At 41.7% G+C, this 25772-nt stretch overlaps 1 protein-coding gene across 1 annotated transcript; it reads left to right on the top strand.

Moving 5' to 3' along the window:
* The first annotated feature begins 270 nt into the window (after nucleotides 1-270).
* On the top strand, nucleotides 271-25772 carry MKS1 (MKS transition zone complex subunit 1). The gene is made up of 18 exons (XM_063443735.1): nucleotides 271-401; nucleotides 485-597; nucleotides 1550-1617; nucleotides 2609-2764; nucleotides 4278-4375; nucleotides 4465-4593; nucleotides 5409-5513; nucleotides 5776-5884; nucleotides 6220-6276; nucleotides 7656-7698; nucleotides 7789-7851; nucleotides 9333-9403; nucleotides 10931-11000; nucleotides 11076-11180; nucleotides 11615-11748; nucleotides 13959-14041; nucleotides 14944-15041; nucleotides 25007-25772. Exons 1-18 carry the CDS (start codon nucleotides 325-327, stop codon nucleotides 25108-25110), a joined length of 1683 nt encoding a protein of 560 aa, XP_063299805.1. The 5' UTR covers nucleotides 271-324; the 3' UTR covers nucleotides 25111-25772.

Below are 25772 nucleotides of genomic sequence, written 5' to 3' on the forward strand. Positions count from 1 at the left end.
CAGTTGTCCTTACAATGATATGTATCCAAGAAAACATGTCTCTATTTGGCATTCCTATGGTTGGGAAGTTTGGTAGTCAAAACACAGGCACACTCTTACCATCCATACATATTCCTTCCAAAAGCTGTATTGACCTCCATTTGCCTGGAGTCCAACAGCCCCCCGCTCATTGCTGTTGGTGCAAGCCGCGATTACGTCCGCTTGCTTCAAGGCGCCGTACAGGGTGTTTAGAGCTCTACGTTGCCAGTGACCCGCCCGCCCGCCCGCCCGCCAATCAGCGTGCTCGCTGCGGTTGCCTTGGAGAGCGGGACGCTGGGCCCAGTCATGGCGGAGGATTGGAATCTAGATACCGGGGAGGCCGTGTACCGGTCCCGGGACCCAGTGAACAACCTGCGGATCCAGTGAGTTGGGCGCGCTCTGGGTATTGTGAGTGATTGGAGTAATATCTGATATCTGCTGTCTGTCTAACTGTGACTGTCCGCAGGGTGGCGCTCCAGCGAGTTACCCCGGTCAGTGCCCTGGTACACCGGGTGCCCCAGGGAGATGGAGACCGAGGAGGCCTGGAACTCAGGACCCTCCATGCCAACTCTGCCAACAGTGAGTAGGGGGGGGGGGGACGGGACATTATTATTAATATTTAATATATAGTTATTATACTCTCATGATGTCTGTAGGGATAATGGGGTTTGGGTTGAGCCAAATTACCATTAACCTATTTGACACCGCTGTACTGTCACAAGCTCTGTTATTGTATTAATGTAAAAGTTTTTTTTTTTTTTTTTTTGCCTTACTTGGGCAAAAAAATAAAAATTAAACATGGGGATATACAGTAGTTACAATACACAATTTAGTGAGCTTTGAAGCCGCTGTTTAGTGAGAGAGAGGGAGTGTGTTGGATTCTGTATGTCCGAGATGCGTTTTTATAGTTTCCGAATGGTTTTTTTCATTGTACAGGCGTTTTGGGTTAACAGGTCACTCTAAGCACCAACGCCACTACAGTGCGCGCACACACTAGTCGTTACTGGCACTGTCCCCTAAGTAAGAATCACCAGAGTGACGGTGGTTCAACCCCCTCTTTAGGTATCGTTCTAGCAGCACTGTCTACTTCCTCTTTGTTGTTATCAATTTCCCCTGACACTCTCAGCCAATGAAATCCACCCTAATATGGACAGAATTGATATATTATTATTATTTTTATTGCCACTTATATAGCACCAACAGAAGTAAGAATCACCAGGGCGACAGTGGTCCAATCCCCTCTATAGGTATCGTTCTAGCAGCGCTGTCTACTTCCTCTTTGTTGTTATCAATGTCCCCTGACACTCTCAGCCAATTGAATCCACCCTAATGTGGACAGAATTGATATATCTAATACAAGAGGGAAACTCCAACTATTTCCAGTGTTGTCACACTGTATGGTACTTAAACTGCCCTTTAAATGAACATCAGACTTCAATTGATAAGGAATTATGAGAGTTGTAGTCCAACACCAGGTAAGAGTGGGCTTTAGGCACCACTAATTTGCCTTTTCCCCTCCGTTGTTTTTTAGGGGATCTTCGCCCAGGTGATGACAAAGAAGAAATCGTCATTTCCTGGCAGGAAAAACTCTTTAGTCAGGTGACCTCTTCATAACTTGTCAATATACGTAGGATACTGAACATATTTTATGTTAAATTTAAAAAATATGTGATCCGGCCATTTGATCTTGGGTCAGTAACACATTGTAAATTAAACCAATGATAAAACAGTGATAGTACGTGTTTTTATGTTTGAGTGCCAAATCTGCAACATAAATCAAGAAACAGAACATAAAGTGCACCGGACCCATTTTTTCCCTTTCCACTCTAACTGTAACCTTTCCTCAACATCATTCCCCTTTCCTTATATCGGCTATTTTATTCCTCACAAGTTACCGGTACTTTATATTTTCACATCAGTCTCCTTTGACCATTCTTATGTTTATTAAAGTGGTTCTGCATATTGCACTATTTCATGTTGTCACACTCATGGGTCTCTCATGCCCTAGTGAGATTTTTCATTAATATCTGATAATGCACTGGTAAAATGCGGTAAGTGTGGATATATCAGCAGTAGCATCAGGATAACTTATGATTATATTATAGGATATCAAGCGCCTTAGCAGGACACGTTTAATTGGATATGTAATACTGATGACTAGCTTAAAGGCAGACATCTTAATGATGAAGTGGCATCAATATAGAGCGCTAAACAAACTATATAAAGACCAGGGGAAATCCTTCTGCTGATATCAGTAGTGACATTAGCTAGGGATTGCCTCTGCTTTAGTTTTTGTTTAGTTGTGGGATAGCTAGAATTATATACTGTCAAAGTTTGATGCTGGTCCGTATAGTGTCAGGAGTGTCTATGGGACATAAATGTGTGTGTTATTTTGCCCTATAATTTTCCACAAAAACTTGACAAATATATAGGTGTGCTGTATTGCTTTGCTCAGTCGATGCAGCAGAATATAAGGTGTGTGTGTGAAACTCTTGATTAAAATTCATTATATATGGGAAATTATATACAAAACTGTAAAAAAAAATGTGTTTTTATGTTTTTGTTACGTTTTCTCTCCCCCGCCCCCCAGTTTGAATATGAGTTGTATAAAAACGATGCCGTTTGCCATTCCCCTCTTGATCGACAATATCACCAAGATGTCCTTGCCCTGGAGCGTAGTGGTGGACGGAAAAACAGACGTATATTCACATACACGGACCATGATCGATACACCAACTTAGAGGAGGTATGTAATGGTTAAAAAAAATTAAATAACATTTATATTGGTACATTTGATGATTTGGTATATTGATTGTAGAACTCTACCTATAAGGTATTTCCACTTGGCAGCATGGTTTTCTGTCAGTTGTCTCTTTTGGGGCAAACGTTAGTAATTTTTTTTGAAGGAGTTCAATCTCCTTTGAGTGGAGCTCAACCTACTTTCATGTGCTATCCCACCTGTCCATGGGATGTCATAGCTGCACGCCTTGTTTTTTATCTATTATTTTCTCACCAGTTTTCTGTTGGTTATTATTCTAAACTGTGTGGTGTGAGTGTACTTTTTAGAGTATGTGTTTCTGGCATTTCTCCCTCTTGAAGAGCCACCTCACCATCAAAACGCATGTCATGGTTCTTATTGTATACTTTCTATTGATTCATGGGGGGGGGTGTTGATTCATTTTGTTTGATTTATCACTTCATATCACTTTGGAAGTTAATTTCTCTTTCCCATGCCAGCAATTTGTACTATTTTCATCGTAACGTAAAATAGAATTTCTGTAATACTGAGGGACAGTCTAGCCTTGTGCCAACAAGCTCTGGTTTTAAGCATTTACCTTATTTTCGGTGTTCACAAAGGCCCATTTAAGGACTGGCAGTGATTAATGTATGCTGGGGAGTTATTCATTCTTTCTCTTCTTTGGGCTGTTTTTTTATGATTTTATTATATATTTATTATTAATTTTTCAACCAGTACAAGGAATTTAGGCTTTCACTGTTTCTTTATATAATCTTTGGAATAGGAAATTGTAGCAGTTTTTTTTTTCACAGCATCTTGCTGTATCTTCCCTCTGAAGATGCTATATAGGTGTTGGACTGATCATACTCTCCTTATATTTCGGTTAACTGTTTTTGAAATATGTTTATTAACCCCTTAAGGACCAAACTTCTGGAATAAAAGGGAATCATGACATGTCACACATGTCATGTGTCCTTAAGGGGTTAAAGGCTAAGTTTGAATTCCTAGTTTTGTGTTTCCGCTCATTTTTAGTCCCCATAGTTGGGAACTACCTCCCATTTCATAACCGATCTGTGCTCATTTTAGCTCCATTTTCTTTTCTTTTGAATTAGCCACCAGGCCTTACCAAACTCTGCATGCCAAGAGTAATTCAAATGTTACAGCACAGAGCCCTAATATCCTAATATGTCATTCCTCTTGTAGTAAAGACTGTATAAAGCATTCACCCACATGTTAGGAATTGTTCAATATTATCTACAAAATAACAAGGGGAGGTGTGACTAGGGCTGCATAAACAAAAGTGATATGACTCCTAAATGGCAGAGAATTGAGCAGTAATACTTCAGGGGTATGATTTATACATCAAAACGTCTTTATTAAGCTAAAGTTGTTTTGGTGCTTAGAGCCCCTTTAAAGATTTTATTACATATGTTAGCATATGAACTTACTCTATCTTCTTTTCTTTTGGTGAACCAGACATTGATTATTATTTTTTTGTTGTTTCTTTTTTTTTTTTTTTTAGCACTGTCAATCAGTGACTTCTTCTCATAACGAGTCTCCAACATTTTTAGCAGAACGCATGGCAAACGTACGACGGAGACGCCAGGATAAAAGGCAGCTGTAAGACTGTGCTGTGTATAGACTTTCCTCTTAGTGTAGCTCAAATGTATTTCATAAGTAACAAATATTTTGGCTATCTTGCATTACAGGGATGGAGTCACAATGAGGAATCGTTTGGTGACATGGAAGCCATCAGATGAGTTTATAAAAAATAATCACATCATTAATACTCCAGTTCAGACCATGTATATCATGGCAGATCTAGCTCCAAGTGGAAAGTGAGTAATATCTTAAGTTGATGTAAAGCTATAAGTTCCCCAAAAAACTATCAAAGGTATACATGTGTCAAAATGCTTTACTTGACAGATGCAGCAGAATTTAGAAATTCCTTGCACTCCAGGCTCCAAATATTTTTTCTGGGTGCTGAAAGCCCAGGGCTTAATATCCAAATAGTGATAGGCTAGCACTCACTGTCTTTGGTATTTATAAGTTCCTTACTTTATTGGTAAATCATTAAAACATGTAGATTGGTGTTTCAGTCCCCGTCCGGGACTTTCCTTTCAGATCATTGAAAACACACATTTATAGCAAAATAATTAGAATAAATGATCGTGCCCCCTTCACAGCTGTGTGCAGTGCACATGCGTGAGCGTCAATTGTTTACGTGCCGTGATGATGTTACTAATGTTGCCAAATAAATTCTTTTGTTTAGCGGTTTTGAATTTTGTGACAATTTGCTCTTTGCAATGTTTTTCCTATAGCTTACAGAAAATTATTTACATAATGGAGACATGAAGAATTTTAACATGTTAGACTGACTATGGAGGGTTTTTGTATTTTATTTTTTTTGTTGTTGTGTAGTTTCACCAGTTGTGTATAATTTCTTATATTATAAATTATTATAAGCAAAACTATAAAGTGTGTTCTCTTTTGGATACATATATGTTGTCTGACCTGTCCTAAACAAAAAAAGATAAATGTCTTAATGGGGATGTGAGGAAATACAGACACAAAATACACACATACCGACCATGTTGGTGTTTAATATTTCATATCTTGACCCAGGTACTTAATGCATGTTCTTTCTGTCCAGCCATGGTTGCAAGGAGAATGAACATGTCCTGTGTACTATTCGTGTTGATGGTAATGGTGTCATTACATTGAAACCTGATGTCACTGGCTTGAAAGGGCCCTACAGGTAAGCCAATTCTTTTCAGCATTGTAAAAGTTTGCAAACTATAAATTTAATGAATGCATTTCTTTTTCTCAATTTAAAGGGGAAAGCTTTTGTTTTCTATTGTTTATATTGATGCCACTATATAAACTTCTTTTTATATAGATAGTTAACTGCTGTCATTTTGTTTGACTACCTTCTTGATACACATCAGTGCATTAACCCATGTGACGGATGATGTAAGATAAATCTGATTACAAAACTAACAATACCCTTGTCACCATAGGTTGGAGGTGGAAGGCCACAAGCGAGAATTGTGGAAATACACGTTGCAGCATGTCTCAGAGTCAGTAGACCAAGAAGAACAGGAGCGAGAAAGAAATATATACAATGATGTAAGTCAAAGTTTAAAGGAATAGTATAGTGTTAACAATACAAAAGTTGTATTCCTAACAGTATAGTTTCCCTCTGCACTCCCCAACGGAGAGCGGAGGCTGAGCCTGACCCAGTGTCGAGGGACATCGGCGCTGGGTTCAGGTTGGTAAATTAAGCGTTTTTACTGTAGGGTACTACAGTATTCCTAGCCTATAGTTTCCCTTTGAGTAGTAAGCAGTAGTGTTTTTTTGGGTTTTGTTTTTAATCCTGGGGGAAAATTTGTTTATCCCTGGAATAACTGTGATAATTAAAAGTTTGAAAGCAAAGATAATAACTGTTGTACCTTATTCCCCAGCTGTACAACCGACACAAGGAGTACTTGAACAATCTTGTGGGTTCTGAATTTGAAATGGTAAGTGAAGCAAAAATATATATTCTCTTGTTCATTTCTGTTCTACTCTAGCTTGTATCTTAAACACTCTAGATTCTTCGCTAGTAAGTGATGAAAAAGAACACTAAAATGCCTCTAATTAAGGGCAAACTGTCACTTCTTAGGAATTTACACCATTGAAAATAACTTTGAAATTCACCTCTAACGTGTGTTAATTTGATGCTGTTTCCTTTAGGATTTAAAGGGACAATATAGTCACCAAAACAACTTTAGCTTAATTAAGCAGTTTTGGTGTATAAATCATGTCCCTGCAGTCTCACTGCTCAATTCTCTGACATTTAGGAGTTAAATCCCTTTGGTGGCAGGTTAGAACTTGAATAAGTTTCATGTGCCAGCAGCCAATCATCCCTATTTATATAACCTTTGATACAGGGTACTTTTTTAGAGTTGAACCCCAAAATAACTAGGCCTGGTTTATAGTTATCTGTTTATCAGAGTTATGCTTTCTGCTGATAGTACCCACCAAAAGGTAAAGTTCTGTACTGATATTTTGTTTAAATTGGACAAATATGGGCTTAACCCTAACATTGCTGTACATTATTAATTATATTCTCTCTTCTCTTGTTCCTATTTTTAGAAATTGCATAGTTATGTATAACTATGCAATTTCTAAATATTACTAAAATTGTGTGTGTATCTATATTTAGAGTTGTGGTGGGAGAAAAAAGTGTGGATGAAAACCCGTTCCACCTGAAGTAAGTGGATAGTTAATACATTGCTAAACACAAATACACACACCAGTCAAGCCATAAGACGTGCTTTTCCCACAGAAATCTCACTTTAACAGTGCTCTCACTACTACCAGGGATTCTGGGTAGGTGTATGCAAATGAGCTCAACAAAGAACCACATTTTTGCCTCATAATTCCACTTTATACATGGATTCCTTGTAGTATGTGTTTGCTGTATACAACAGCTTACTTCAGGTGGAAAGGGTTTTCATCCACACTTATTTTTCCCACCACAAATCTTTTTTGGTATGTACTTTACAAGTAACCACAAAGCCTCTGTAGCAAGCCAGTAAGCAACCTCATGCTAATGAGTTGCATTAACAACAAAATGGCTGTCCATGAGTGGTTCACTGGCTTTGCTCCTCTTCCTGAGTTGGTTCAAAGCTGTTCAAAGTGAGATTTCTGTGGGAATAGCAAGTCGTATTGCTTGACTGGTGTGTGTATTTGTGTTTAGCAATGTATAATTTTTATATATATATATATATATATATAATATAATATAATAGTGTGTGTGTATGTATTAAATTATATACTTTACATTCTAGCATTCAAGCTTGTTTTGGTTAGTGTACTACTATTGCTAACAAGTTTAAATCTTCTCACAATATAGGCTCCTGCTGGTACTCTGCGCTTCTTTATTAATGGAGAAATTGGTGAGTGGATTCCAATTTACTATTCTGTGATCACGTTCTTAGAGTGTTGTAAGTACCTCCTATTTATGTATTTATTTTCTTTCAACACAGTCTCTGCGCAGAAATATGACTATGATAATCTTTATATACACTTCTTTATGGAGCTGCCCAAATGTAAGTACTTACTGCATTTTTCAGTATTTCTTTATCTGTAGTCAAGAAATTATTGGGTTTTTTTCCCTCTCTTAGTGATCAGTGATTCACAGTAAATGGAACACTATTTAGTATAATTAGAATGGGTGTTTGTGTAATGATCCTAAAAAGAATATAAAATTAAATTAGCTAGGAAAATACATTTTAAATTTCAGCAGTTTTCAAATGAGTCTTCAGCTATTGATGGGGTGTTAATTTCACCTGATAGGACTCTAACCTGCAGTTCCAATAAGTAATGGGGAGTTTGCAACTGGAGCATGAACTACTGAGCCATCTCGTTAGCCTGCTCATATGTTTCAACTGATTAATAATGATTATAGAGTCTTACTATAGGCTGCAATGGCAGTAGTATTTTACATGTTAATATTATGGAGTATTACTATAGGCTGTGCAATGGCAGTAGTATTTTACATGTTGATATTAGAGTCTTGCTATTGGCTGTGCAATGATGGTAGTATTTTACATGTTAGTATTATTGAGTCTTGCTATTTATTGGCTATGCAATGACGGTAGTATTTTACATGTTAGTATTATTGAGTCTTGCTATTTATTGGCTATGCAATGACGGTAGTATTTTACATGTTAGTATTATTGAGTCTTGCTATTTATTGGCTATGCAATGACGGTAGTATTTTACATGTTAGTATTATTGAGTCTTGCTATTTATTGGCTATGCAATGACGGTAGTATTTTACATGTTAGTATTATGAAGTCCTGCTATTGGCTGTAAAATAGCAGTGGTATTTTTGACATGATGTAAGCTAGAAACACAAGCATATATAAACAGAAGAGAGTAAGCGCTTAATAACAAGATGAGGCAGGAGATTCATAAAAATGCCAGGGAAGAAACAAAATATAGAGTGTATTTAAAGATGATTGGCACTTTTTATTGTGCCAATCATCTTTAAATACACTCTATACTTTGTTCTTACCTGGCATTTTTATTATCCTGGACTCCAAGTAATCCTCGGTGGGGATCATACCACCAACGCTACCATCAAGGAGCAGTTTGCCTGCTCCATCCTTGTGAGTACCATTTTATTTATATATATATATATATATATATATTTTTTTTTTTTTTTTTTATTTCTATACCACACTATTTGGTTTTCTATTTGTTTTTATATTATTGGATCCCCCTGGGGAAGGACAGCGAGGATATTATTCCTGATCAAGCACTTTACAGACTTTGATCTAAGGAAGATCTATTCAGCTAAGATTTTTGTATTTGGACTACTCTCTTATTGTAATATATAATTTTATTGGTCTAATTTGGCGCAGCTTTTATTTTTGTTTTTTTTACAAGCATATATATGTTAGAAGCTCTATACTTTGCCAAACATAAGGGTATACATCATATGCAAACTCTAAATATTTTATTTTTCTGTATGTTTATTTAGTTCTGCCATGGGCTATCTATTTTCTTTTCTTTTACTTTGTAGACTGGTCAAGTCCTGGCTTTCAGGAGCTCTCGGGAGTCACACAAAGCTGCAAAACCAAAACCCATAAAAGGGTATGTTCCAACATGATCTGAGCCAACTTTGCTGGTCAGCCAGCTAAACTACAGGGGACTATTTGTATCATAGATTCAAGCAGTCTGTGAAATTAATATCTTGTAGTTAATTTGAGACCTGTATATTTTTTGATTTGGAAGTTAATCCAAGAATGAGCAGAATTAACCCATGGGTAACGTGTATACCAAGTCTCAATAAGGATTTGACTGCTAGACTCTCAGGCTGAAAATGTGGCACATAGACAGAGCAAGGGTTGTGTAACGGAGCTCCCTGTACCCCGGCTTGGTACCTCTTCCAAGGACCGCTTCCTAACTGGAACAGGGGAAAAGCCTCAGCGCTTCTACCCCAGTCGCTGTGGCTTGACTGGGGTCCTCCTGGAGCCTTTCCGTCCTGGAGCAGGATAGGGGACTAGCTCCATTCCCTCTCAGGGACTGGACGACACACAGTCCTGGGAGCTCTAGTCGTTACAAGAACTTTCCCCGCTGAATCCTCCACGAGCTGGAACAAGGTGCTAAGCAGTGATTAGAGCCATACCCTTCCCAGTAACTAGATGACACATAGCTCTGGGAGTACAACTGTTTTAATGCATCCAAACACAGCCTTTTTATACACAGACCCCAGCAGGGGGTCTCCATTGTATTCAGCACAAGCCCCTACCAGGAATCTCTGGGCCTGGGAGATAATTGCGTTTAAGACCAGTTAGCTAATTATTTCCCAGGAACAGAGAGGCAAACATAAAACTATAAAACATAAAAATACCCCAAAACATAATAAAAATATAAATTAACCCCACACATAATACATCATTAAATAGCCCTGATCTGAGCACCCAGGTTCTACAAATAGCGCTCAGATCCATGCAGTGTAGAGGAAATACAACCGTGTTAATGTTCTGACCGGCTGCACATGTGGTCCTATGCCCAAAATAGTTCCAGGGCGTTTGCTTTTGCCGGTCAATGTTCAGGAGCTCCTGCGGCCGCAATACATGGTGCTTCGGCTGACTCTTAGGTAGTGTTTGTTCCACTTAGCCTCAGACACCTTCCCTCCAAAAAGTGCTCTCCTGGCGGAAGTGGTTCAAAACCGTGAACTAAGTTGTTGTGGAACCGCACGGTCACCTAATGCCGAAAACAGTTCCATAACATTCGCGGCTAAGTCCCTCTGAGGTGACCGGGAACCCACGAAGTCCTCATGCCGAATTTAGTTCCATAGCGGTCGCGTCTACGTTTTTGGGTTTGGTTCATGCGAATGTCCGCCAGAGAGCCAGCGTTTGGATGAAGGGAAAGTGCCTAACCAGGGAAAGCTGTTAATGGCGGCTGGGCCAGACCTGTGTCCCAGACCTGAACCATAGTCGGTGGGCAGGAGGCCGACTTCTACACTCCTCCCAGGAGTCCGTGGCAAACGTACGTGGGAAGGAGCGTTGTCACAGGTTGTAAGACTGTTTGCTGTTTTATTTAAGATTAACATACAAAAGGGGCTATGGTACAATTTAATACACTGGAATACCACAGTCTGTTTTCTTTATGTAGGAGAACATTGCATACTTCTGTCATCCCTTCAGTTTTGAAGTATTCCTTTCTGAGGAGGTGGCATCTGAGGGTAAGTTGACAGATACTGAATCCTTCCTATCCCACATGGAGTGCATTCATTAACAGGTATTTATTGCTGTTTCAGACATCCCACAGTGGCCAGTTCTGTACTTTGAGGTTCTGTCACTGGATTTTTGGCAGAGATATCGAGTGGAAGGATATGGATCTGTTGTTTTACCGGACAGACCAGGTACGTATGACACCAGAAGACATGCATTGACCAGGGCTCGAAATTTAAATTCTCTACTAGCCATTTATGAATGAAAATTTAGCCTGAGTGGCTAGAAATTCACCCCCATATGAGTGTACCGCGGACTGTCCAAACTTGGCTTGGTTAATAGTGTAGGACTGCCCTGCGTTAACCATATGAAGTGTGTAGATATGCATTGTATATTTGGCTTCTTGGATTGTTCTGTAGTATTTAACTAATTTGTTATGATTTGATCAACGTTTAAGTTATGATTTAATACTCCGTAGAATGTCATGCTTGTATAGATATATCATTTTTGAAGAATCCTGTGAAATGGTAACTAAACAAGCTTTTAGATGGAGCAATGTTCCTTTTTCGTGACCATCACAGATAACCTGAATGTAGATTAGTAATAATACTTATTCTGTACTCAGGAATGCATACTGTCACTACTCATACGTGGCGGCCTGTGGAATTGGGAACCATTTCAGAGCTCCGAAGGTTTTTCATAGGCGGATCTCCAGAACTGGAAGACATGTCCTATACCAGAATCCCAGGGACCTTTCAGGTGACGCACGTTGCCTTCCTCTCTACATCTCTAAGAGCAAATGTGTATAGAGGAAGGGATATTTTTTTTTTTATTTTTTTTTATTCTTTATTTTTGTAGTGCTTTGCAGGGTATATACATTAACAGAGACATTGCGCTGGGCATCATAAAAGATTATCTAATAGCATACATAATATGTCAGGTTCACAGCACTTGTTTTCTTTTTTTAAAACATTTGCATTTAACAGTAGAGTATTCGTGGGATTGTACTGCACATTTTTGTAAGTAAACAGGATGATGCCTGAGGATGCTTAAATGGGAATAGTAGTCTAAAGTCATGCAAGTTATTAGGCACGATAGGTATAACGTAGATTACATGTAAGGAACATTAACTTTGCTTGGGCGCCATGGATTTTACTCACATGGATGCTCAATAATGTAAAACATAACAAATACATGCTTTATACGGTTAGATAAGATGCAGGACGGAATAAAATATAATAAAATAAAATAACCACTGGGTTGCACCCCCACAGTAAATCGGGCAGAGAGAGAAACTAGGCTAGCAGAGTTATTGCTTATGGTGGAGCAGCAAGTCAATATATCCCAAGCCCTTAATATAAAGCTTGACCCCAAGGGACCTGCATGAGGCTGTTTAACCGACGCCTATCTGTGGCAGGCTGTCGACCTTGGAGGGCATGAGTCCACTGGTGTCTTGGTGGGGCCCGGTATCATATTGCGGTTTGGTGGCTGGGTATGGGCCGCAGCGTCGGAGCTTGGCTCTCTCCGGCTTCTGTGCACCAGGTAGAGTCTTCCCTGTTTGCGTCGGGAGCTTTCGTCTCCTGTTTTCTGGGTTGCTCGCCCGAGGTATCTTCGGGTTGTGAGGGTACTGTAGGCTGCGTATGCGGTTGGTGGGCTTCCCCTTTTTGCAAGTGTTTGACCTAGACTCGCGTCGGCCCTCCAAGGTAGGAGCTGGGATCCCTGGATCTGCAGGCAGGACGGTATCCTGGGTACGTTGACGGATGCGTTCCCAGAAGGCTTGGCACACCATATCGAATCTGTTCTCGAAATTTGCTCTCCAGGTTTGGATCTCAGGGCTCTCCGAGTGGGTTGTGCATTCAGGCTCGGCGGCCATCTTAGGCGCGCCATGCGGCGGTCGATGCATCGGGAGATGCCCCTCTTGTAGGTAAGGCTTCCCCAGTGGGGACCGGGATATCCCCCGCCGGTCCAGAGGGGGGGGGGTAGCGGGTCGGCAGGAGGTTTGTCGTGTGGAGCGAGCCCCATGTCGGGAGATCGGCCGCCTCCCCCAGGCATCAGGTCACCACACATGCTAGGCCTCGCAGCCATATGCTTCAGTTTCTTTGCTGTTGGCACAGATTTCCAAGTGTCGTTTTGTTCCCACTCTTTACCGGCCAGTCCTCCGTGGTTGGTTTGCTGTAACCAGCGTGGGGTTTTGTAGTTTTAGGGTTCTCTGTGCTGGATCGTGCTGGAGCTAAAGGACAGCACGTCTGTCCATCTTGGCTGCTAGGCTCCGCCCCCCTAGAGGAAGGGATATTTTGTATAATTCTTTCTTTGTGTAAATAGTCAAAGTGGTGAGTTGGCCAGTTCACAACATTTGAAAAAGCAATTTTAATTTGAACACCCATGTTTTAAAGCTGGAACCAGTTCTATGTTTTCCACCTGGGAGATGGGTATTCATGTCTGTAATCTGGAGTCAGCAGCTCTGGTTTTCTGTACAGTGTTCCCCACTGTCTTAGGCTAAGCAAATTATAACCAGGGGGGGGGGGGGGGGTAGTGCACACTGTTCTCGCAGATGTGATACATTGTATTTAATTTTCATGTTTCACAAATAACACCACTGTATCCCAATTTAGCAGTAATATCATCACTTGGTTCTCATATGTGTATGACTGTAAACGCTAACCTTAGATCCTGCAATTCCTATGGATTATATTGTCGTTCATTCTCGGCCAACAATTCACCTCATTGTTGGAAACCTAGTCTACTACCGCCACCGCATCAAAGACTAAACCAGCATCTAGTGAACTACCTACTACCTACTCCTAACTACTAGTGAACCAGCAGCTACCTAGTGCATTAATGGATACATTACTATCATCCCTTGCTAGTAGACATTTCAAAGCTATCTGACATTGTGTGCGTTCAAATATTGGCGGGGGGAATCTACGTGATGTAGTTTATTAGGGCTCAGTGCTGTTTTCTGTCCACAGGGTAATCGTCTCAGTCGATTTGGCTTCAGGACAGAGACAACCGGAGAAGTAACATTCAGATTCAATTGTATACACCAATCGCGGTAAGAGTAAATCTGTTTCTTTAAACTCTGCAGTATGTTAAAAAATAATCTTTCTATACGTTATTGCTTTTAAATACGTTTAGTAGCCTGCCGATTAATTACTCCTGAGATGAACTACTATTTTACACCTTCATCATGATGAGAGTTGTTGTTTAGTAACAACTGAAGATCACTTTATGCAAAATTATTGGTTTTATTTTTTAATAAATGGCTTGCATTTTGCAAAACTGGCATCCCAGAGCAGCTCGTTGTGTATGTACTAAATTCATGGCTTACAAAATGTAATTTTGCATTCCGACTGCTACTTTTTAACAACCTTGGCTTTTTAATGGGGTGAAATGTACTGCTCATCTTAAGAGGCAGCATAGCAACTACATGGCCCTTCATTTGTTATTTTGTCAAACTGTTTTGAAGCACTTTGACAAAAGCCAGTGCTTTCCTCTGCATTTCTAGCCTGCTCCCTCTTCAGTCACAAAGATACTGTGCAAGCTACACTTCTGCAGTATAAAGTGTTAATCTGTCCAACCTGAGAACTCAACAATGCTCACTTATATTTTTAGCCTGGCCATATTTGGTCCTGCATTGCATAGTTCATTTTTTTAAAAACACTGTTTAGTTGCCAAACATGCATTGTGTTAGAATACTTAAGCTAATATGTGTTGCTTGAAATGTGGTGAATTACATATTCCATGATTCTGCACTTATTGAGCCTCATGGAACCACCACAGTTTACACTAACTGGAGTGTTAATGGTCATAGCACGGGATATATGTAATTTAAAACCACTTCATTTTAACACATCTTTGTATACGGTGTATTCATTAGTAGGATACTTTTTTTTTTTTTTTCTTTGATTCTCTGAGCAGTAACTTCTCTTCATTAAAGTATGTGTTGCTTTGCAGATCTTTCCTTGACAATAGCTCTCTGAGGAAAAGGATGCAGAGCGTGTTGGATCGTCTAGGGGGCACCAGCCAGCAAAGCTCCATTCACAATGTCCTTGGTACGTGTTCCACTTGAGTGGATTTGAAAACTTTCTTTTTATAGCACAGGCCCACCTGGTGGTAAACTGTTGAATTGCAGGATAAATTCTGCTCACACAAATTGCTGACCATCCAATCCAATGTAGAAATCTAGGTTCGTGGATCCATACTGACCCTATTGTTCTGAGAGCATAGCTGCCTGGCAGCTGCTAGGATTAGACATTATTTTAAACAGGATCTTAGGTTGTGAAGTGCTTTATAAATCTAATCTTTATAAAATGCCTACTTTATACAGTTCCAATAACAAGTTCTAGAATGTAATCTCAGCTAATAACTTTAGGGCTGCTGTGTTCTAGACTACCTGACATTTCTCCATGAGCTTCAAGAGGAAGCATGTATAAAGGGCATTGCTATAGCCCGAAAGTATTGAGATAATGGTGTATCAGGGATTACCAATCAGGTGGTACCAAAACTGGGATATTGTATAAAGCCGCCTTCCCCAAACGCCGGCCCTCCAGATGTTGCTGAACTAAAACTCCCATGATTCTCAGCCTATCTATTTCATTCATAGAATGATGGGAGTTGTAGTTCAGCAACCTCTGGAGGGCAGGAGTTTGGTGAAGCCTAGTATAAAGGCTTCTGTTTAGGTCAAGGACAAGACAATACTCATGAGACAGAGACTGTTCAGTTCTTTTTTTTTTTTTTTTTTAATTCTTTATTTTTGTAGTGCGTATATTAATCACAGTCATACATATGGTACCCCAACGGCATTCCATATGCAGGTTTCAGGACATTAGTTACAGTAGGGGTAAATAGACAATGCACTTTTTTTGTTATTAAATATTCATGAAAAACAGGCTTATAAAACAGGCTTAGAAGACAGTCATATAAAACAGGCTTATAAATCAAGCTTAGATAAAACAGGCTCATAAATCAGGCTGGTAAATCAAGCTTGTAAGTCAGGCTTGTAAATCAGGGTTTGAAATCGGGCTTTTAAATGTGGCAGTTAAATCAGGCAATTGAATCAGGCTTTTTAAATCAGGCCTATAGGACAGGGAATGTGTCCAGGGCCGTGAAAGGCAGCAAGGCCGTGCATGTCGCTTATCAACAAGTGACAGGTCCCAGAGGGGCAGCGGGAACATTCAGGTATTTGCATAGAAGTGGTTTGTTAGAGGTAGTGGGCATGCAAACTTACAGCGTGCAGTAACAGTGGGTTAAAGTAGAGTGAGTGAGAAAAACTAGTAGAGTGTGTCTGATGCGCGAGGTGTGTGAATGGGACAAGAGTGAAGTGTCAGACAGCGTTGGAGTGTGGACAGTGTGATGTTAGAGGTTCGAAACAGAAGGCATATAGCAGAAAACATAGTCCAAGAGTCAGGATGTGGTTGCGGGGTAACATCGGGCAGTCTCTGATAGGCATTCAGCCCACTCCCGACCTCTGGATTCGCCGCGGCACAGCCGGCTGAACCTCCATATCCCAGCGATTCCATCTGGCACTGATGAGGCAGGAGGACTGCAGAAGTGTGAGGCTGTGAGACATGGGCATTTTGCTTGGGAGGTGATTCCTCTGGGTGCCCTGCCGAGGTGTGAATTGGTGCTTCAGACCCCTGGTCCGGCATATGTGCATAAACGTCGGCCTCGTGGGTTTCAAGCTTGTTCCCTGGCTCCTTGTGGTCAGATGTGGTCTCGATAGTGCTCGTTGCGGGGCAGAGTATGGAGGAGGGTGCCCGTACAGGATCTTAGGAGGAGTAGCATGTTGGGCTGTGGAGTCGCATGCGGTCATCCGTTTCACCCGCTGCTTGCGTTTTATCCGCCGCCCCTCCGCTCCGGGGGCCCGTAGAGGTCGTTTCCGTTGCCGTTTTCGGTCATTTGGGCGGCCCCGGTTTGGAGTGGCTTGGTCGGCTGACTCGTGAGTGCTGGAGGTATCGAGCACGGTTAGCTTGGCCCAGAAGGCGTCGAACAGGCGGTCTAGCCGCTCTGCCAGAGTGGGCAAAGATGCAGGGTCCCATGCTTCATCCGCCATGTCGGGTTGTCCTCGTTTTTCGCGACAGGTAGGCCTCTGCTGGGGCTTCCCTCCTGTGTCACACTCTATGCCGGGATATCCCTCACCGGCAGGGGGGGGGGGATAGAGTATGCTGGGGAGATCTCCGGTCGTTGGTGCTGCATTCGGCAGAGGGAGCGGCCGTCTCCCCCATGTCGTTCAGGCAGGCCTCGTGTAGGCCGCAGCTCAATCCCCAGGTCGTGGCGATTAGTACCGGCTGAGAGCTTGCTGGCGGTTTGCTATGTTTGTGGTCCCCCGGTCGCCAGGGACAGTGCACCAGCTTTTGGGGCCACTTGCTATGATTCTTGGCAGGATTCAGGCTTATAGCAGGATTTTTGGCACGGAGCTCGTCCGCCATGCGACCGCTCAGCTCGGCTGTTGGCTCCGCCCCCCTGTTCAGTTCTCTCTTGACAGACTTGAGGAAACATTACTGAGAGAGAAAACTAAATGATCTCATCACGCAAAATGCACTTCAGCTGGGTTATGGACATTTTTGTTTTTGGAAGGCTTTCCTAAAAAGGGCAGTTTTTATGATTAAGCAGTAATTTGATACTACATCAGCATTTAGCCCCATTGATTAGGTTTTCTTTGGCTACAATGGGAACCTTTCCTAAGTGGCCCTATTGAGTAAACCTGCTTTTTCATGTGTCTGCAATATGTCATGAATCTAGACATGGTCATGAGGGCTAGTTATTAAAGGATCACTAAAGTCACGCAGACCATTTCATCTCAATGTAAAAACAACAGTGTTTACCATGCAGGGTCTTCCTTACAGCCTCTTGAGGTGTTTTCATCTCTGAGAAACAACTGACGAGAATCTTATACTCGTAGGGAATTGTGTCACAAAAGAGAGAACCTCCGTAATGCCTAGCTGCAATTTTGTGGGTGAAAATCCTTTATGAAACAAGGTCAAAAGAAAAGAACGAGGCTTTTTAACCCCTTAAGGACACATGACATATGTGACATGTCATGATTCCCTATTATTCCAGAAGTTTGGTCCTTAAGGGGTTAAAGCTTACATGTCACCTTCCAAAATAACCCTTAAGATTGTGATTTTCAGAGAGATGCCCCTGAATGCAAATAGAACAAACCCCCACATAGAGGAAGATTGTCTCGCCCAGGAAAAACAAATATTAAAACAGAATCCAACACGCATTTTTTTATTCATTTAACTGAATGTTTCAGAGAATAGATTAAAATAGCAATGACACAAAATGGGTAAGTTGGTATTTTATTCATTATTTTGGCCTGAAATAGGAAATTCTGGCAGTCCTCCACAATCCCCAATACAGTGACTAAACAAATGTGTATGTCATGTGAAAAATGCACCCAAACATTACCCTGTCTAGACACCATAAGGTAGGACACACATGTGAAATGGGAAAACAGAGTTAATTGTAGAACAGTGACCCCTAGCGAGGTTATGTGGTTTAGCATGTAAGTGTGGAAGATCAGAGAAATGAGAGATCCGTGGATAGAAGACATAAACAAATTTAACGTAAGCGTAGGATCAGTTTATTAGAACACATTAAAGATGGGAAAAACAGATTTTATTTTAGACATAAGGTGCATTTTCTCATAGCAGACAGGTAAAAATGGAGGGGCTGGACAATGGGTGGTCAGGGACCCTTTTAGTGTTAACCTGCTTTAAAGCAGTTTAACATTTAATGGAGGGACAGTGCTCGGGAACTCCAGGCACTATAACCAATTCAAAGAGATGGAATTGTTATAGTGACTACAGTGTCCGTTTAAAGGATCACAATAGGCACCCAGACCACTACAGCTCAATGAAGTGGTCTGGGTGCTAGGTCCCTCTAGTTTTAACCCTGCAGCTGAAAACATAGCAGTTGCAGAGGAACTGCTATGTTTACACTGAGGGTTAATCCAGCCTCTAGTGGCTGTCTCATTGACGCTGGATGTCCATAGGAAAGCATTGTGCGCGTGCGCATGCACATGCGCATTCGGAGCTGACGTCGGCAGAGGGAGGAGAGTTCCTCAGCGTTGGAGAAAGGTAAGTGGCTTACGTGAGGGTGGGGGGGGGACCTAATGGCCCTATAGTGCCAGGCAAACGAGTTTGTTTTCCTGGCACTATAGTGGTCCTTTAAGCTCAACAGATTTTATAGGCCTCTGATAAGTGCCATTGAGGCATGAAATGTTGCTGTTCCAGTCTAAATTTTTTTTTTTTTCTCCAATTTGACAATTTTTATTAGGTTTTTGAGGGGTACAGAAAAGAAAGAGGGAGTAATAAAGTGAAAATAAGATTCTTCAATGACATTTCTAAAATCCGTATATAACTTATTATATACTGTGTAGGAGATCAACACATGAAGCCAAGATACCCTTTTGGTTAGCATTGTAAGTTTCAGTTGACTGCGTTACTAGTGGTCAGATATTCTGAGGCGGCAATTGCTTTGTAGTGTCGTGTAGTGCAATGGTTAACATCCTGTTTTGCAGAGGAGAAGGTACTGGTTTAGTAAATTTTTGGGTCTAATGTCTGGCCCAGCTGCATCTGTTGGTTCGGAGGCATCAATAATATCAATAATATCTCCTCTCTACAACGCTAACACTTGTTTGAGCTAACCTCACTGGGACTAGGTACCAGTGGTACTGGTATTGTATGAGTGCCTCTGTGCGCCACGAAAGCTTCCCTCCATTGCTCAGTAGGGAATTCCCTATGTAAGTCTTACTGCCAGGCTTTTGCAAAGCTTTTTCTGTGTGAGCCTGCCTGAGAGTTAAGTATATCATAGATGGAGGAGATTACTTTTTGGCTGGGAGAGGTAACTAAGCACATTTTGTCATTTTTTTTAAGGTAGGTGGTTTTAATGTCTTCGTAGTCTATTGCAGATGAGATTTGAGTTGAAGGTAGGAGAAGATAGCCCTATGAGATATTCTAGTTTGGAGTTGTAACTCTATATAAATGGTTTCTATTGCGTACCGTTGTACAAGTGGTAAGTGTGTGTAGCTGTGATTGTGCCATGTCTTGTACATGGCTGTACAGTGGTGTGGCTAAGGAATACGGGTCCCTGGTGCTTAATGTGTGTTGTGCTGCATCCCACGTGCAGAGGAGCAGGGTGGAAGTGTCAAGTATCAGCTGTGCCTTGGGGCGAGCATGCTGTGGTGTCCAGAATAGGTATTTCAAACCAGGTTTATGTGCCCAGTATGACTTTATTTCGACCCAGTAAGGGTTTGCTACAGTATTGTGTCCAGTTACGAGGTAGGACAGCAAGGTAGCTTTGTAGCAGAGTTTCACATTGGGTAACCCCATAAGCAACAGGTTTTTGGAGAATGCTAGTGGCCATCCTAACTTTCTTGTCTGCCCATATGAATCTGACTCTGGCTCTTTGTAAACTCTGCAAGAAGTTTTTGGGAAGGGGTGTTTGCAGTGATCTTAGAAGTGATTGGTACTCGGGGAATAGGCTAATCTATTGTGCCAAGACAAGAAGCCACCCTCCCACAACTGGAATGTTTCTTGAAATTCTTGATATAAGTGCATATAGTGAGTATACATGATGTTTGCACATATGTGGAGATGAACTTATTTTGTCTACTGCCTTTCTATAGTGAGGACTAATTTATATTATATTTCTTGTCCATTTTTGGTTTTGTCTGAGTTAAAAGGATGGTACATTAATTCATGTTACCAAATTGGTTACAATACAAGGTTTTATTGCCACTTTACTTAAAAAAAACCAAAAAAAAAACCCTAAGAAATAACATATTACCAACACTAAGACAATAAAAGGTTTAACGCAGGGGTGCCCAAAAGGGAGATCCCTAGATGTTGTAGAACTACAACTCCCATGATGCTTTGCATACCTTTTTAGATTGGATGCTGTAGTTTTAAAACATCTGGGGATCTACCTTTCGGACACCCCTGGTTAAAAGGAACACTGGTGATGAATCACTGCTTCTGGAGACAACCATAGAACAGGTGGCTGAATTCTAATAGGATCCTTTGTCTCTCTCAAAAGTATTTGTGTATAATGTATACTTCATTCAAGCTCAACGTAGAGTAGTGACACCTAGTGGCTATTTTATTATATTAAAGTGTAGTATACTATGTGGTTGCATTTCAGGGATAGTCACTGTTTATGCTGCAGTGGATATTCAAAGTGAGTAAGAACTACTGACCTCTTGTGGCCATTGATTATACCAATTGTAATGTTGTTTACAGAATGGTTGAACACAAGGTGTGTCATACTCTATGGTTTTAGGAGTATATTGACCTGGCTTTTCGATATGTATTTGTTATTTGAAAACATAAAATAATTAAATCTGAATGTTATGATGTGTGCTTGGTCTAGGAATTGTTTTTAGGAGTTATTTTAAACCATAGGTAGTAGATGTAATATCCTGAGAACCATTTGTAACGAACCCCTTTGTACTTCGTATAGTATGTTCGTTCACACACTCCCGAACTGCTAGAGACTTAAGGGATTATAGCCTGTTCGCATAGTACGCTAGTTCGTATGCTCCCGAAATCCAAGGCTCGTTGGGAAAATCCAGCCCTTTGTTTTTTTTCGCATACCCAAACATCAGTAGTGACTTGATGAAGGGTACAACAGGAATGTTGTATTATGGCCAGATGGCCCACTTTTATTCACAGACCCCCAGCATTGGGTCTCCAGCAAAAACATGGTAAAACACGCCCAGGCGTCTCTGTGTCTGGGAGATAATTGAGTGTACTTTGCTTAAACTAATTATCTCCCAGGCACTAGAGGTACAAAATATGAAACCTAAAACATATATAATATTACTAGGGGCCCCCAGGAGTCCCATATCCCCTATATTGCCTGGATCTGAGCGCTTAAGGTGTCCAAATAGTGTTAATGTGTAGTGAATGCAGAGGGTGTGTTAGTGTGTAGCGGATGCAGAGTGTGTGTTAGTGTAGTGAATGCAGAGAGTGTGTTAGTGTGTAGCGGATGCAGAGTCTGTGTTAGTGTAGTGAATGCAGAGAGTGTGTTAGTGTGTAGCGGATGCACAGTGTGTGTTAGTGTAGTGAATGCAGAGTGTGTTAGTGTGTAGCGGATGCAGAGTGTGTGTTAGTGTAGTGAATGCAGAGTGTGGTAATGTGTAGCGAATGCAGAGTGTGTGTCAGTATAGTGGATGCAGTGAGTGTGTTAGTGTGTAGTGTATGCAGAGTGCATGTTGTATTAGTGAATGCAGTGTGTGTATTGTATTAGTGTATGCACTGTGTGTGTTGTGTCAGTGTATGCAGAGTGTGTTGTGTTAGTGTATGCAGTGTGTGTTGTGTTGGTGTATGCAGTGTGTTGTGTCAGTGTATGCAGAGTGTGTGTTGTGTCAGTGTATGCAGTGTGTGTGTTGTGTCAGTGTATGCAGTGTGTGTGTGTTGTGTTAGTGTATGCGGTGTGTGTGTTGTGTTAGTGTATGCGGTGTGTGTGTTGTGTCAGTGTATGTGGTGTGTGTTGTGTTAGTGTATGCGGTGTGTGTGTTGTGTCAGTGTATGCAGAGTGTGTGTTGTGTTAGTGTATGTGGTGTGTGTTGTGTTAGTGTATGCGGTGTGTGTGTTGTGTCAGTGTATGCAGAGTGTGTGTTGTGTTAGTGTATGCGGTGAGTGTGTTGTGTCAATGTATGCAAAGTGTGTGTTGTGTCAGTGCATGCAGAGTGTGTTGTGTCAGTGTATGCAGAGTGTGTTGTGTTAGTGTATGTAGTGTGTGTGTGTGTGTGTTGTGTCAGTGTATGTAGTGTGTGTGTTGTGTCAGTGTATGCAGTGTGTGTGTTTTGTCAGTGTATGTAGTGTGTGTGTTGTGTCAGTGTATGCAGTGTGTGTTTTGTCAGTGTATGTAGTGTGTGTGTGTGTGTGTGTGTGTGTTATGTCAGTGTATGTAGTGTGTGTGTGTGTGTGTGTGTGTTATGTCAGTGTATGTAGTGTGTGTGTGTGTGTGTTGTGTCAGTGTATGTAGTGTGTGTGTGTAAATTTGTAATGAGGAGGGGGAGGGGGGGTCATTTTAACATTATTAAAAAAAAACAAATAATTGATTAATAAATTGTTTCTCCCCCTCCCTGCTTACCTGTGTCTAGGGAGGGGGGAGATTCCATCACCGGTGGTCCGGTGGCATGGTGGGGCCCCCCGGCTCCCTGTTACCGCAGAGGGTGCCCAGGCCTCCAGCTTCTCCTCTTCTCTCCTCCAATAACTCTCGCGAGACCCGCGGAGCGTTGCCATGGCAACCGGGTCTCGCGAGAGTTATTAGCAGGGAGGAGAAGAGAAGAGGCTGGAGGCCTGGGCCCCCTCTGCGGCAACAGGGAGCCGGGGGCCCGCGGCTGCACACATAGATCGCGATATTCGCGATCTATGTATGCAGAGAGGGAAAGTGGGGCCCAGGACTGCCAGAGCAGTCCGGGCCCCCCAGGGCCGCCGGGCCCGTGACAACTGTCACGGTTGTCACCCCCTGATGGCGGCCCTGACTAGAGGTACAAAATATGAAACCTAAAACATATATAATATTACTAGGGGCCCCCAGGAGTCCCATATCCCCTATATTGCCTGGATCTGAGCGCTTAAGGTGTCCAAATAGCACTCAGATCCCACGAATGCAGCCGAATCGCTACCGGGGTAAAGTTTTGACCGACCGCCCACGTGGAGACAAGTGGTAGCTGTCGGTCACTTTTGGTAGTCCCAAAATACTGAACGGTTTCCCTGGCTCATGCATACCTTTTCACCAAACAGCGCTCTCCTGGCTTTTCAAGAATAGAAGCAGGAATTGGTACAAATTTACCAGTGTTCGCGGGTTAGAGTGTCCAGCTTAGAGTTCCAGACACTCGAGGATTATGTCCCGCTGCCTGCTGTCGGGAGACAAGATGGCCGTCTTCCAGCGCACTTGTTGTTCGGTTATACGAATGGTGGCCGCTCAGTGAAAGCACTTACTCTTGTGGTTACTTTGAAGTTAAATGAGCCAGGGGGTGGTCGGTAGATTCAACTACCGAATGCGGAGAGAAAAAAAGGGCCCAGGGAAATTACAGGGTTTGTCACACCTTTATTTTCTTAGCTTGACTGTAGGATTTACATCAGGTGTCTCAAAGTACTGGTCCCTTTAAATACTTTCATGTGGTCTGCAGTCACCCTTTCATATTGACCAGGACATTCTGACTCCTTCAGTGATGAGACTGGCCAGTTCTCACAACTCAAGAAAGCATCCTTCACCGAGAGCCCAGTCACTCTATAGGTGCTGCAAGGAAGGGTGATCAGAGAACCCTGTGGTGTTGTAATCAGTAGCCCCCGCGAGACTTCCAGGCCACTGGCCTTCAGAAATAGTATGTAGTCTGGGATTGTTTTGGACACTGTCAACTTGTACTCAGAATGCGTAAGGTTTGTGGTTGTGGAGATTTATTGCAATTGTTTATTATGCAAGACATTCAAACTAATTTCATTGGTTGTGTTTTAGCATTAGATATTTGATTTTCATTATTTTAATAAACATCAAATAATCAGTGCTTGTGGAATGTAAAGTGCACATTTCAATCAATGAATTTCTGGAGCATTAATTAGGTTTGTGTGACAAACGTGCCTATGCCACAAGCTCCTGGAGGAGCCTGCTAGCTAGCCAGCTGCCCCAGGACTATAGGCCATATACAAAGCCCCCCAACGGCCATTAGTAGCTTGCCCTGGGTGCCCCTGGCTCGGCATTTTCCCTTCAAGCGGATGGAACCGAAAGCGGGCTCTCTGGCCACCGTTCGCATGAACCAAACGCACAAATTGTCCTCAGCGGTACTTAGCTGTGATTGTTATGTAACTAAATTCGGCATGAGGACTTCGTGGGTTCCCGGTTACCTCAGCGGGACTTGTTGTGTATATGCTTAGTATTTTTATTTGTTTATGTTCTATTTGATCCTAGTAATTTAAATTTTGATAACAAGATCAACCTGTCCAATGCGATATTTAAATATACTCTTAAGATATATTAACCCAGTATCTTATTTATTCTTCAGATGCCTTTCAGAGAGCACGGCGGAGAATGCAGCAGGCCAGAGAAAGCCTTCCTCAGGACATTCTGAACACCTCCCAGGCATCATTGCAGCAGTCGCAAGCATGATTATATCTTGATAGAGACTACATATTGAGGGGAATGTGGAGCTGCTTCAAAGAATCTCTTCGGCTGCAGAACTTGACCGAACTGACTAACATTTAATTCTGTTTGTGAACGAGTGGCTGTAATGCGTGCAGTGTATTTCCTAATTATAATCTCAAAGTCATGCGTAAAGGTTCAACTTTTCTGCATTTCTCAAGTCATCTTATTATTGTGAAAACCTAAGTTGAAGAAGCCTCATTTTCAGTGTCTTCCAGCCCATCTGCTAATTTGCAAATCTTTCCATGGTGGTACCTCTGGAGTCCAATGTGAGATCTTTGTACTCTGCTACATAGTAGTATAAGATATGTCATCAACATTGCCCAGGTTCACTACTATGCCTTGTCCAGTGTAGGAAAGGGGGAAGATAATCTTTCTCCATTCTAGACCACTGTAAGGGGGTGCTATTTGCTTGAGTCACCGCATCTACTTACCTTTCATTTTTGTTTCCATGCCCTCCTGCTGTATGTATGTAATTATGTCAGCTGTAATAGTTCTTACTCAGTGGAGTCAAATCTTTTACTTTTTCGTATCACAATGCCAGGTTGTAGCTTCATGATTAGATGTGTATCTATTTTAAATGAATACATAATGACAGAATATTTATGGCCGCACAATAAACCTATTTG

The sequence above is a fragment of the Pelobates fuscus genome, chromosome 1 (genome assembly GCF_036172605.1).
Source record: "Pelobates fuscus isolate aPelFus1 chromosome 1, aPelFus1.pri, whole genome shotgun sequence".
Lineage (NCBI taxonomy): Eukaryota > Metazoa > Chordata > Amphibia > Anura > Pelobatidae > Pelobates > Pelobates fuscus.